At 38.0% G+C, this 14,302-nt stretch overlaps 1 protein-coding gene across 1 annotated transcript in view; it reads left to right on the top strand.

Annotated features, from left to right (window-relative positions):
- Nucleotides 1-3,234: 3,234 nt before the first annotated feature.
- Nucleotides 3,235-14,302, top strand: part of LOC111155253 (B double prime 1, subunit of RNA polymerase III transcription initiation factor IIIB) — a 92,606-nt gene continuing 81,538 nt past the window's right edge. The window contains exons 1-6 of the mRNA XM_022515359.1: nt 3,235-3,467; nt 7,036-7,312; nt 9,927-10,036; nt 11,037-11,096; nt 12,828-12,956; nt 14,090-14,223. Of these exons, the coding sequence (XP_022371067.1) occupies nt 3,256-3,467; nt 7,036-7,312; nt 9,927-10,036; nt 11,037-11,096; nt 12,828-12,956; nt 14,090-14,223 (922 nt within the window). The 5' untranslated portion in view covers nt 3,235-3,255. The remainder of the gene's footprint in view (nt 3,468-7,035; nt 7,313-9,926; nt 10,037-11,036; nt 11,097-12,827; nt 12,957-14,089; nt 14,224-14,302) is intronic.

Below are 14,302 nucleotides of genomic sequence, written 5' to 3' on the forward strand. Positions count from 1 at the left end.
TCCTTAATTAACTGAATTAATGTACATGAAGTACTAAGTGCTCAATATATGGTAGCCCTCAATAAATTAGCTATTATTGTCATTCTTTTAAACTCAGAGGGCCTTGTGTACTTGTCACACTTCTTAAGCCCCACCTCTCTTCAACAGTGCTTATGGGCCAAGTGTCTGATTCCATTTAAGCAACTTCTTCTGGAGTAAGGAGTAGGGGGAAAAGATTGACTTTCTGGCCAGGCTCATAGAGAAGGAAACGAAGCAGTTTGGGATTGGAAGGTAAGTGGTAGAGTTGTTTCTGTATGTAGTCCTAATTTACGGTCTAATTGAGCTTTTTCTTTGTGGCTGCAAATATACTTTGTGAGTTGTAGGGATACATAATGATGTACACAAGAAATGCTGGGTGTATCTGCCAGAGAAAACTGAATACTTTTGAAATTACTGTGCTGCCATTATGAATTTACTCCACAAACTTGGTTCTGTAACAAATATCTTAGGACTTAATATTTACTTATTTATTTTTATTTTTTATTTTATTTTTTAAAAAAGATTTTATTTATCCATTCATGAGAGACAGAGAGGCAGAGACAGAGGGAGAAGCAGGCTCCCTGCCTAGCAGGGAGCCCGATATGGGATTCGATCCCAGGACCCTGGGATCATCACCTGAGCTGAAGGCAGTCACTTAACCAACTGAGCCACCCAGGCACCCACTTACTTATTTTTAAAGATTTTATTTATTTATTTATTTGAAAGAGAGAGGGGGTGGGTAGAGAGTGAGCTTGCTGAAGGAGGAACAGAGGGAGGGGGACAAGTAAGACTCCAAGCTGAGTGCAGAGCCCCCACTGGGGCTCAATTTCAGGCCCTGGGAATCATGACCAGAGCTGAAATCAAGAGTCAGAAGCTTAAACAATGGCGCCATCCAGGTGTGCTTGACTTTATATTTAATAACAAAATTAAAGCTGACTTTGTTCCCATCTTTATACTAGTGAGAAATTAAATCATTGTCATTATTGACTGCCTTACGTACAGAATTGTGGGAATGCCCTAGATTCTGAGGTGGAACAGAACATTTGGGGAAAGGCAATGCGCCCTTGTACCAGAATATATTGTGCAAAGCTCTGTGGTCCTGGTAGTGGCTCCAACATTCCTGAAACATCTTTAGTAGGGGTTTCTTTGTTAAGTTCTGGAGCTTCTCTAGGTGTATCTGATGCCTTGTTCCCTCCCCCGGATCCTGGAGGGAGCCCACAGAATCTACAGACCTCCAGTTTCTTTCCCGTCTGAAAGGAATCTCTTCTCTCTTCTGTGCTTTCCATCCTTGTTATCTTACTCTCAAAAACACTTGCCTTTCTTTCTCCTTCTTGATGACATAGCAAGGGTTAATTAATAAAGGATTTAATTCCTTTGACATTTTGTTATTAATGTAGCAGGATTTTTTTGTTAAATCTTGTCCTTCCATGAAGGACGTCTGGCCTCTCTCTTGCAACGAGTCAGAGAATTTATACTGCAAGTTCAAAAACTGGCTCATAGTGTGTAAGGCCAAGCTCATCTATGGCCATTTTTCCTGACATTCTAGAAGCCTAACCATGCTACCTAAAATAAGCCAGGCTTCCATTAATCTCTGTCATAGTACACTTTACTTATTTAAAGATTTTATTTATTTGTTTGACAGAGAGAGACAGCACAAGTAGGGGGATCAACAGGCTCCCTGCTGAGCAGGGAGCTGGATGCGGGGCTCTATCCCAGGATCCTGAGATCATGACCCACGAGGCAGGCAGGTGCTTAAGCGACTGAGCCACCCAGGTGTCCCTGTCATAGTACCCTTTAAATTTGTTTCATTGCATTTAATAAATTCTTAAATTATCTTGTTCTTTTGTTGTATTTTTTTCTCCCCAACACAGAGTGTCTTGTTTATTGCTCTATTTCTATCTCCTGAAGCAGATTAGGAATACTTAAGCTAATTTACTCTAACTATATAGTTTTAACTATAATAATTTTTGAACAGATATATTAAAAAATACACAAAAGTATACAGTGAATGGTCTTTCTCCCACAACATGGTCCAGAAATCTAGCTCCCCTTCTAGGAAGTAATTTACCAGTTTCTTCATACCTGAATTTGTAATTTATGTTCTACTCAATTTAGAATTTCTAAGTTCTGGGGATGTGCTGGTGAACAGGCACTACTATACAACACCTTTTTTTACAAGTTTTTTTTTTTTTTAAAGATTTTATTTATTTATTTGTCAGAGAGAGAGAGGGAGAGAGAGCAAGCACAGGCAGACAGAATGGCAGGCAGAGGCAGAGGGAGAAGCAGGCTCCCTGATGAGCAAGGAGCCCGATGTGGGACTCGATCCTAGGACGCTGGGATCATGACCTGAGCCGAAGGCAGCTGCTTAACCAACTGAGCCACCCAGGCGTCCCTACAAGTTTTTTTTTTTTTTTTAAGATTTTATTTATTTATTTGACAGAGAGATCACAAGGTTGTTTTTTTTTTTTTAAAGAATTTATTTATTTATTTGATAGAGAGAGAGATATCGCAAGTAGGCAGAGAGGCAGGCGGAGAGAAAGGGGGAAATCAGGCTCCTCCCGGAGCAGACAGACCGATGAGGGGCTGGATCCCAGGACCCTGAGATCATGACCTGAGCTGAAGGCAGAGGCTTTAACCCACTGAGCCACCCAGGCGCCCCTAAAAAAAGTTTTTTTTTTTTTAATTGTTTTTAGTAATCTCTACCCCCAATGTGCGGCTTGCACGAGACTCCCACACTTTTTCTGATTGAGCCAGTCAGGCGCCCCACGATTTTCATAGTCTCCGAAAGGTTTGGGCTGAGGGGCTTGACTACCTCTTTCCCCTCCTTTCAGTAACACCTAGGGATTCCTGATGAGGTGAGAGAGGTTCACCGTGCATCCCAATTTCCGGTTCACTAGAGACTCTATAGTTTGACAGTTACCATGGCTCCGGGAGCTGTGCGTCTTACGTTCTTCCGCGGCGCTGGCTGATGGCGTAATCAGTTCCGGCGCCCTATGAGGGCGGGGAAGCAAGGTACTGGGGGAAACTTAGCTATTAGTGTAGCAGGGTCATGAAGAAGAGGCGGCGGCGGGAGGAAGGAGGAGGCGGCGGGGGTGAGAAACTGCGGTAGCTGCCCGCTGGCCAGGTGGCGTGGCTGTGTGGAAAGGGCGTAGTTCTTAATCCCTTCTCCGGGCAGCGGCCGGGGCTCGGGGCTGAGAGCGGCCTTGGGGCCGCCTCCCCGGGCCCCCTGGCTCCGCCATGTTCCGCAGGGCACGCCTTAGCGTGAAGCCGAATGTCAGGCCTGGTGTAGGCGCCAGGGGTTCCACCGCCCCCAACCCCCCACGTGGACAAGAGGCGCCCAGGCCCCAGGATCCTGCAGCGGCCTCCTCCCCGAAGCTAGCGGAGTCTACAGATGTGCCCCCGGTGGATTGCGGGGGATCTGAACCCCAAGAAAAGGCTCCCAGGAGCAGGTAAGTGCATGCGGTGGGGATCATTTTCCTCTGCTCAGCCTCTATGGGACCGTCACCTGGAAGTTGACCAGATGAATTTACCATAGGAGTCTTCCGTCGCCTGCATTAAGCTTTAGAGTTGAGGCCCTATGAACCTACTCCCAACTGCAGTTTGTCGTTCTGTCCACAAGGTGTGGCAAATGTGGATTTTGTTAAGGTTTGTAGATTCCCGGGGTGAGGACCATGTCTTCAAGAGGTGGTGGGAAGAATCCACATGTAACAGTTTTGAAGTGAAAAGTATCCACACGTGGTAATGTTCATTAGCTTAGATTACTTTACCGTAGTTTTTATTCTTCCAGAGTACATTGAAGAGGTTAAGTAGTTTTTAAAATTTTAAAAACATTATTCCTAAAAGACCAATGTTACTTTGGTTCTGCTAATTTGTGTCAGTGGGAAGGAGATGTGGTTACTTGCTTTGCTTTGAGGGCGTGCCCTTTTATAGTGGTCATGTTTTCTGAAGGGAAAAGCCTGTGCCAGTGCCACATTTGGATTTAGGATTTTTTTCTTAATTTAACAATTTGTCAGACTTGGCCAGGCAGAATTTACTTACTCTAAAATGGAGATAATACTACGTACTTTGGAGAGTTATTGTGGAGTTTAGAAAAAACTGACATAAACTGTCTTACATAGGGCATGGCAGAATAGTTGCCTACAAAAAGTTATTTGTTTAAAATAAATGCGATGAAAAAAAATAAATGCGTTGGTAGTAATTAAGAAAGTAATTAAAGTTAAGACATGTTGGGCTGGGGCGCCTGGGTGGCTCAGTGGGTTAAAGCCTCTGCCTTCGGCTCAGGTCATGATCCCAGGGTCCTGGGATCGAGCCCCACATTGGGCTCTTTGCTCAGCAGGGAGCCCGCTTTCTCTTCTCTCTCCCTGCCTGCCTCTCTGCCTACTTGTGATCTCTGTTATCAAATAAATAAATAAAAATCTTAAAAAAAAAAAAAAAGACATGTTGGGCTGCTAACAGCCCCTGTTTCTGTAATGTGAATGTGAGGAAAGCAATAAAACCTGATCCTATTAAGTGACAATGAGATGGTATAAATTCTCTGTATGTTCTGACAGGAAGGTGGAAATTTTACTCCCTTTCTTTTTGGCCAAACTTTTGGCCTGTACTGGTGCTGGGTATAAGGTGTTATTTTGCCAGCTTAGTGATGCTTAGTAGCTTACAAGTTTTTTGTATGAATACTTTTTCAAAATTTCTCTAAAAAAGGAAATACAAATATTAGTCACTGTTAATGAAGTTTGAAGAGATCCTGTTAATTACATATAAGTGCGTGAGGTTTGATAATTTAATAAATTACTCAGGTTCTGTAGTCTTGAGACATTTGAGGTTGAGGATATTTGGTTTCTTGGAGTTGGCATATGGGGAGTATATTTGTTTTTTTACCTTTTTTTTTTGTAGGTCTTTGCAGTTGTAAAAATACGTGGTAAAAACATAGGATGTATGTTTTGTCCTTGTGGTTTCAGCATAATTGGGTGAAATGTACATGGTGCGTGTATCACGTTATGAAGGCTGAGATATGAATTTAAATTGGACAATTTTTGGGTACCTGGCTAACTTACTCAGAAGAGCATGCGACTCTTAATCTTGGGGCTGTAAGTTTGGGCCCTATGTTGAGTGTAGAGATTATTAAAAAAAAAAAGAAAACTTCAAAAAAATGGAGATTTCTTGGGGCGCCTGGGTGGCTCAGTGGATTAAAGCCTCTGCCTTCAGCTCAGGTCATGATCCCAGGGTCCTGGGATGGAGCCCGGCATCGGGCTCTCTGCTCAGCGGGGAGCCTGCTTCCCTTCCTCTCTCTCTGCCTGTCTCTCTGCCTGCTTGTGATCTCTGTCTGTCAAATAAATAAATAAACCTTAAGAAAAAAAAAATAAAAAAGATTTCTTGGGACAATTATTCTATAGGTTTAGGCGTTTTCCACTTGTATTTATTTATATTTAAGAGTTTATATATTTATTTGTCAGAGAGAGAGAGCGCGCACAAATAGGGGGAGCAGCAGGCAGAGGGAAAGGCAGGCTCCCCGCTGAGCAAAGAGCCGGATTGGGGACTCTATCCCAGGACCCTGGGATCGTGACCTGAGCCCAAGGCAGATGCTTAACCTACTGAGCCATGCAGGCATCCCTGTTTTCCACTTTTATATAAAACTAATCATAACATGAAAGTGTGGACTACTTTTTTTTTTCCTTTTGAAGGTTTTATTTATTTATTTGAGAGAGAGAGCGCGCACAAGCGGGAGGTGAGGGGAAGGGAGAGGGGAGAAGCAGACTCCCCACTGAGCAGCTAGTCCGACATGGGGCTTGGTCCCAGACCTGGGGATCATGACCTGAGAGGAAGGCAGACTCTTTACCGCCTGAGCCACACAGGTGCTGCAAGTGTGGACTACTTTTAATTCCTTTTTTTTTTTTTTTAAAGATTTTATTTTTTTATTTATTCCACAGAGAGAGAGAGAGAGAGAGACACAGAGCACATGGAGGGAGAGGGAGAAGCAGACTCCCTGCTGAGCAGGGAACTTGATTTGGGACTGGGATCATGACCTGAGCCCAAGGCAGAAACTTAACCTGCTGAACCACCCAGACGCCTCAACTGCTTTTAATTTTAAACCCTCTCTCTTTTTTTTTTTTTTTTTTCTTTTTAAGATTTTTTTTAAATTTATTTGACAGAGATCACAAGTAGGGAAAGAGGCGGACAGAGGGGGGGGGGGGGGGGGGGGAAGCAGGCTCCCTGCCGAGCAGAGAGCCTGATGTGGGGCTCGATCGCAGGACCCTGAGATCATGATCTGAGCTGAAGGCAGAGGCTTTAACCCGTTGAGCCACCCAGGTGTCCCTAACCCCTCTATCTTTTTGACTTAATTTCCTTTCAGGCCATTCGTGAAATATGTATATCCAATCTGAGCTATATACCTACTATGTAATTTGGAATGACTGAGTACTTTCTTTGAGTTAGGAGTTTGATAGCTGTGTAACTAGTTACCCAACAAAAGATAAATGATTTCTTCTCCATATAATATTTGGTTTGATTAATGAAGCTAAATGAATATTCTCAAGTACTGCAGTAGAGATATTTTAGAAGTTTGAAGTTTTGTATGTTTAGTTTGGCTGATCTTAGGTTGATAGTGTAAAATTTCAGTAATTTAGATCAGTTCAGGAGGATGTTAGTATAGATTATAAAGAAAAACATTTGTCAGTTATCTAGTGGTTCAAAATAGGGTAATTAAACTTTAATTTTTAACTTGGCCTTTTGTTTTCCTTGAAAGAATAGCGTGAGCATGAAATAATATGTTCTATTGCCCTATGGGATTTGAAGTTTGAAAAAGATCAGCAGTCTTTTTAGAATTAATATATCTATTAAAAACATTTACTAAATAAAATTTTTATTGCAGTTGGTGTCATGATTACTGTATATCTCAAGTCATTGAGTTTTTTTGAGGTTGAGGTTCTATTGTTTTAGATTTTCACCAGGCTATTTTTTTGAAACTAGAATATAAAAGATCCATGGTACTCTTTTTTTTTTCTTTTTTAAAAATTTCAACAGTGATGAAAAGACTGACAGTGAGAATTATGTTGAAGAATCCAGTAAATCTTCCTCTACTGTTTCACAGAGAAGAAAGAGAATATCAAGTACTCCTACTCTGGTTAAGCCTGGTGTCACTGTTCCTTCAGAATCTCATCCCTTATCTACAGTTAATCAAGAAGTTGCACAGCCGAACCCTGTTTCAACAAAAGAGAAACAGCCATGTTCAGACAGATATCGATTATATAAAGCCCAGAAACTAAGAGAAATATTAAAAGAAGAATTGAGGAAAGAGAAGGTAAGGGAGACAAAAATCACATTTTGACTGGTCCCTGCTAGAATTCTGTTTTTCTGTTAGTCAGGCATCATTTGGAGTAAAAATATCTACAGCATTTAATGGAGCATAATCAATTAATATCCCTTTTGTTTTTGTTTTTATTATTAACATATAATGTATTACTTGTTTCAGGGGTACAGGTCTGTAATTCATCAGTCAATATCCCTTTTGTTAACTGATTGATTAATAAGCACAATGGACTTAATAAACTTTTTTTCCCACTATGTTAATTTTTATATATTCATCTATATCTTTCATTGTTTTTGGTGAAGGCCACAAATAGAAGTTCTGTACATGTACATACATAGAAAAATATACCAAGTATATTTATAAAATAAATCTTCAGTCTGGTTTTTCATGATGTCCAAGGGACATGAGTTCTATTTGTTTTAATTAAGACAAATATACTTGAGCAAAATGAATTGGTAATATTTTCTAAGTTGACAATATGGAAATTATAAATGGGAAAAATTTGCACGTATGCGTAGAGTCCGTCTTCTTCCCTTTTTTTTTTTAAGACCATCTTTTAATCTTAAAGATAGATTATTTTTTGAAAAGGGCACTGTACCAATAGGGAAGCATATAAATCTGCAGTTAGATACTTAAGATTTGAATCTTAGAGTCATTCCTTACTATGTGACCTTGCAAAGTTTAATGAATGTTTCTGTGTCCTCATCTGTAAAATAAGACTGATGATAGTATGTATCTCATTGGAGGTTGTAAAGATTAGATGGCTTATACGTGTAAAACACATTTAGACTACTTTCTGCGGATAGTAAGAGCCCAAAACATGTTAACTCTTATTCTTAAATACAGAGTGCCCTTTTTATTTATTTATTTATTTATTTATTTATAAAAATTTTAAATTTTTTATTAACACACAATGTATTATTTGCTTCAGGGGTACAGGTCTGTGAATCATCAGGCTTACACATTTCACAGCACTCAGGATAGCACGTACCCTCATCAGTGTCCATAACCCAGCCACCCTATCCTTCCTCCCCAATCCCCCAGCAACCTTCATTTTGTTTCCTGAGATTAAGAGTCTCTTATGGTTTGTGTACTTCCCGGTCCCATCTTGTTTCATTTTTTCCTACCCTCAACGACTCCCCGCCCTGCCTCTCAAATTCCTTATATCAGAGATACCATATGATAGTTGTCTTTTTCTGATTGACTTTTTTTTTTTTTAAGATTTTATTTATTTAGAGCCTGATTCAGGGCTCTATCCCAGGACCCTGGGATCATGACCCGAGCCGAAGGCAGAGGCTTTAACCCACTGAGCCACCCAGGCACCCCTCTGATTGACTTTTTTCGCTTAGGATAATACCCTCTAGTTTGATCCACGTCATTACAAATGGCAGGATTTTGTTTCCTTTTTGATGGCTGCGTAGTATTATTCCATGGTGTGTGTGTGTGTGTGTGTGTGTGTGTGTGTGTATACATACCACATCTTTATCTATTCATCTGTTGATGGACATCTAGGCTCTTTCCATAGTTCGGCTATTGTGGACATTGCTGCTATAAACATTTGGGTGCACGTGCCCCTTTGGATCACTACATTTGTATCTTCAGGTTAAATACCCAGTAGTGCGATTGCTGGGTCATAGGGTAGCTCTATTTTCAGCTTTTTTTTTTTTTAAGATTTTATTATTTATTTGACATAGAGAGATCACAAGCAGGCAGAGAGGCAGGCAGAGAGAGAGGGGGAAGCAGGCTCCCTGCTGAGCAGAGAGCCCAACAAGGGGCTTGATCCCAGGACCCCGAGACCATGACCTGAGCCGAAGGCAAAGGCTTAACCCACTGAGCCACCCAGGAGCCCCTATTTTCAACTTTTTGAGGAGCCTCCATACTGTGTTCCAGAGTGGCTGCACCAGCTTGCATTCCCACCAACAGGGTAGGAGGAGTCTCCTTTCTCTGCATCCTCACGAACATCTGTCATTTCCTGACTTATTAATTTTAGCCCAGAATGCCCTTTTTAATTAAGAGGAAGGCACTTAACATGGTGCTTTATATTTGTTATTTAATTCTATTACATTTGTGAAGTAGACATCACTGTTTTACACAGATGGAGATAGGCTCATAGATGTTACTTGCTTTGTGTCAAACACCAGTGGGATTTGAATCTGTTCCTCTAAAATTGAAGTCTTCCCAGATGTTCAGTATTTATTGAATCTGCTTTGGTAGATTTCTTCTCGGGAATTAAAAAATTAAACATTTGCTTCAAGAATTTTATGAAATTCACAGAAATCCAATTCACTGCAATGTAAAAAAAAAAGCTGTATGTTTATAAATTCTTAGTAAACTCCTATAGTTAGAAGACATTTGTATGATTTATACATTGAGCTTTTGTCCAGTCCTGGACACTTTTGTTTTTAAGGTTCCTTGATGCGCTACAACTTTTAAAATTCACTTTGTAAGAAATTTTTCCTTAAATTAAGAATAATTGTGGTAGGAATAATATTAAATCACTTGGAATGAATGCAGCAGTGAGCTATACCTTGGAGTATAGTACATGTGAAATTCTTCCGTATTTGTAAAATAAAAGTGAATCTTTGTATGTGTTTGCGTGTAATAGAAGCAATGGAAAAACAAATATGCCATAAATGAAAGTCAGAAGCCACCAGATCGTTCAAAAATGACTATGAGAGATTTCATATATTACCTGCCAGATAATAATCCAATGACGTAAGTAAACTTTACTTGTTTTCCTTTCTTAGAGTGTATAGTGATTTAAGTATCACTTTTAGAGTAGAGTTTCAGTGTTTTCCAAAAGCATGTTGATAAAATTTATAGCACATAACGATGTTCTTTTAGAGAGAATTTTTTAACAAAACTTAGTGGTATTTCAGGTAACTGCTTTCTTGGGATGGTATCCTTTACTTCTGAGATTAAAAAGTAAGTTTCTTTTCCTATATTACTAAGTTGTTGTAAAACCAACTAAGCAGTTTTTCTCTAATCGATATTACGGATTCTATTTCTTGTACACTATAACCCGAATCTAAAGGAATGGTCTAATTTTATGGCCTACCTCCTAATTAAATATAGTGGCATTTGATTAACAAGTTCTCCAAGAACAAAGCTTCTTTAATCAAGTTAGCCTGGAGAAGCAGATGGTTTATAGTAAATTTCAGTGTATGTTCTTCATGGTTTAGCAGATGGATGTAGGAATAGTGCCATGTTTTCAGTATAGCCTTTTTCAGGTTCAGCAGGTCTTTGGCCTAGTGAAGGAAGGGCCAAAAACCTAGGTTTTGCATTATTTGACATCTAAGGGTTGGGAGAAAAGCCACGGCTAAGTCACTTTAGGCCTCAGGACTAAGAGAGCCTCCTTTTGCTAAGGAATTAGAGAGTAAAAACATTCCCTACTTAGAGTGTAGCAAATTATTTATCCTTTTTTTTTTTTTTTTTTGTTGTTGTTAACATAATGTATTACTTGCTTCAGGGTACAGGTCTGTGAATCATCAGATTATTTATACTTGATGACAAAAGTTTTTGACTGAGAAATTGACTCTTGGACCACACACTGTCATTAATGATGTTATGGTGTATCATTAAAAAAACAAGTTAAAATAATTTTTCTTGGTGATGGATAGAATAGACATGATGTGTGAATTACCTAAAAAGTATTTTTTATATTAAATATTAAATCTTTTTACATATTTAAAAACAAATGTTATTTATTTGTTAGTTCTTCCCTGGAGCAAGAAAAGAAAACTGAAAAATCTTTGACACCAGTCCAGACAAGAGAGTAAGCATTTATCTTACTGTTTTTGTTTTTTAATAAATTCTTTGGGGGGTAGAGTTTTTAAAAAATGAAATCAAATAATGCTTTTTGTTTTAGTCAAGTCACATGGGATAGGAATGTTTAAGTAGAAAAACAAAAATAAAAGTTAATGCTTGATTTAAATCAAAATGAAAGGTCCACACTGTTTGTGTATTATATATGGAAATGGTCAGTGGTATGATTTCCGTTAAAGCTTTCAGAATTAAAAAGGATTTTGTTTTGTTTTAGAATAATGATATAATACAGTTGTACAAAAACCATAGGGAACAAAAGTATACGGAGAAAAGTCTTCCAAATCTGTTTTTCTGTCTTCTTGTTCTTCTGTGGAGGCAACAAATGTTACTGTTTTTTTAATGTATCTTTCTAGTTCCATTCTGTGTCTCTCCAAGCAAGCATGTATATATTTTTCTTTTTCCTTTTCTTTCCTTTCTTTCTTTCTTTTTTTTTTTTTTTAAAGATTTTATTTATTTGACCGAGAGACAGATATCACAAGTAGGCAGAGAGGCAGGCAGAGAGAGAGGGGGAAGCAGGCTCCTCGTTGAACGGAGAGCCTGATGTGGGGCTTGATCCCAGGACCCTGAGATCATGACCTGAGCTGAAGGCAGAGGCTTAACCCACTGAGCCACCCAGGCACCCCTCTTCCTTTCTTTTTATAGTTTTGATGCCAGTAGAGAGTCTGTTTTTTTGTACAAGCTTCTTGTTGCCTTCTATGCTGCACTGTAATGTTCCCTTACTACTAGGAAATGTCTCCAAGAGGCTTCCTGGGAAGTTAATGTAGTTTTGAAATTCAGGATGGGGGGATTATGGAAAATTCCCAGAAACATTGGGATTTTCTGGTTGTTATTTCAAAGGTTATTAAGTAATGATTGTTGTTTTGCTTAGAATTTATATCGTTTTAAAGCAGAACTCTTAGACTTTATAATAGGCTATATTTTTATAGATTTATGGGTTATGTTTGCTTCTGTAAAACCTTAAGGAGACCATGTAGTTGAATGTAAGGTATGTATTCAGAATTATTATTTGGGAAACTGTGTTTAGCTTCTTGGTCTGCCTTTATTGTTGTGAAATCTAAAGCAAAGATTATTTATCTACTACAAACCTCAAATGGGTTTGAAAATACTAATATGTGGGTGGCTCAGTTGGTTAAGTATCTGTGTTCAGCTCAGGTCATGATCCTGGTGTCCTGGTTTCAAGCCCCACATTGGGCTCCCTGCTCAGTGGAGAGCTTGCTTCTCCCTCTCCCTCCCTTTCTCTCGTGCTCGTTCGCTCGCTTTCTCTCTCTAATAAATTTTAAAAAATCTTAAAAGAAAATACTAATCCCCAAGGATTGTTATGAAGAGTTAATAGAATGATCTGCAAACTAATGCTTTATAACTGTAAGGGGTGTGTGTGTGTGTGTGTGTGTGTGTGTTAATTCCCCAGTATCTATTTGGTTTATCTGATACTCTGTTGAGACAGAGAAGATGAGAGTTTTTTTCTTTATTTTCAAAAGTGAGTAAAGGCTTTTTAATAAATGCTACTGGATAGAATTAGAAAAATCTTATAGCCCTGTCCTTAACATGAATTTTTTCATTTAGGTCATAGGGAAAGTTGGAAATAAAAGGTAGAATTTGAAGTAATTTATTTCACAAGTTCATATTATTCAGAAAATACTTCTCATGGATATATGAATTATCCTGTCTTTCCATTTGGTAGGCAAGAAGGTAAGAGTACTCCTGATACGGCAGATAATGAAGAACTAGAAGAAGAGGTGGATGATGGGCCACTGCTGGTTCCTCGAGTAAAAGTGGCAGAAGATGGTTCCATTATTTTGGATGAAGAAAGGTAAGTTTAAAAAACAAAAAAGACTGTGGTTTCAAACCTGAGAACAAATGTGCTTTGTTTAATGAGAGAGAGTGTTTCCGCATCAGTCATTGTCACTTAGACACTGATTTTTTTTTATTTTTGTAATGGATGTTGTAAATGGAAAAGTGAGTTAGATTCATTTATAATTTTTAGGAATTTTTATGCTATGTTTTATATGAGAAGATAGTACTCTTGATCTGTCATCCATTAACCTACCATCCATTGTTTATTATCTTTACTGGTAATTGGGATGAGCTACTGAACTAATCATATGCTGGCCTCTACTGATGATTGATTTCAAAAATTGTCTTGAAGTCAAAATTCAGGTTTTTGTATTAAGTAATACCATGTTTTATTGTCTGATAAGTAATGAAAATGGAACAAATCGTAGGTTTAATATTCTATGATTTTTGTTTTGACAATGTTTAATTCACCTTGTAGTTTAATTTTTCAATTATAACATTAAATTTTTCAAATTTGACATTGTGGAATTTGTTGTTTGTCCAAAGTATGTTTTTTTAAAAAGAAGATAAATTCATAGGTAGTAAGTAAATAGGAATAGGGTGATAGATAGTCTTCCAACAGTTTAGTTAGTTAAAAAGTCTTTTTATAGCATATAAAAATTCTATGATAATTGAACATTAATGCAATACTATTAGTAATTGTTTTTGTGTGTTTTATATTGTGATAATGATTTTACTGGCCATTAAATAGTTAAAAGCATTTAACTGCTTTGTGTATAGGAACATAGAACATTAATATCAAATACTTATATTTCTTGATATTTTCTGATGGGTCTAGTATAAGAAAATGTATATTAAATATAGGAGACATTCAGAAGTTAATAAAACAAATAATTTTTTGGTGGCTCAAAGATAATGTGTAAATTTTATATTGCTGATAAGGATTTTGGAAAAATGTTAGCATTTATATTTATTCCTTGGCAACCACATTTCAAGTGAAAATTAGATTCTTAGAAAATATGCATATCTCATAATTATACTTTTTTGATATGATTCTGCCATGGTTTCAAAAGATAACTATTCAGATATCATTTATTTTCTTTTTTTTTGCTTTTAGTGCAGATCTATTTAAAAATGTGTCTTTTTCAGTTTAACTGTAGAAGTTTTAAGGACAAAGGGCCCCTGTGTGGTTGAGGAAAATGATCCCATATTTGAACGTGGTTCTACAACTACATATTCCAGCTTTAGGAAAAACTATTATTCTAAACCATGGTCAAATAAAGGTAACTAATTTTCATTTCATTTATTTATTTATTTAAAAAGATTTTATTTATTTATTTGACAGAGAGATCACAAGTAGGC

The sequence above is a fragment of the Enhydra lutris genome, unplaced genomic scaffold (assembly GCF_002288905.1).
Source record: "Enhydra lutris kenyoni isolate GAN:26980312 unplaced genomic scaffold, ASM228890v2 scaffoldscaffold40, whole genome shotgun sequence".
NCBI lineage: Eukaryota > Metazoa > Chordata > Mammalia > Carnivora > Mustelidae > Enhydra > Enhydra lutris.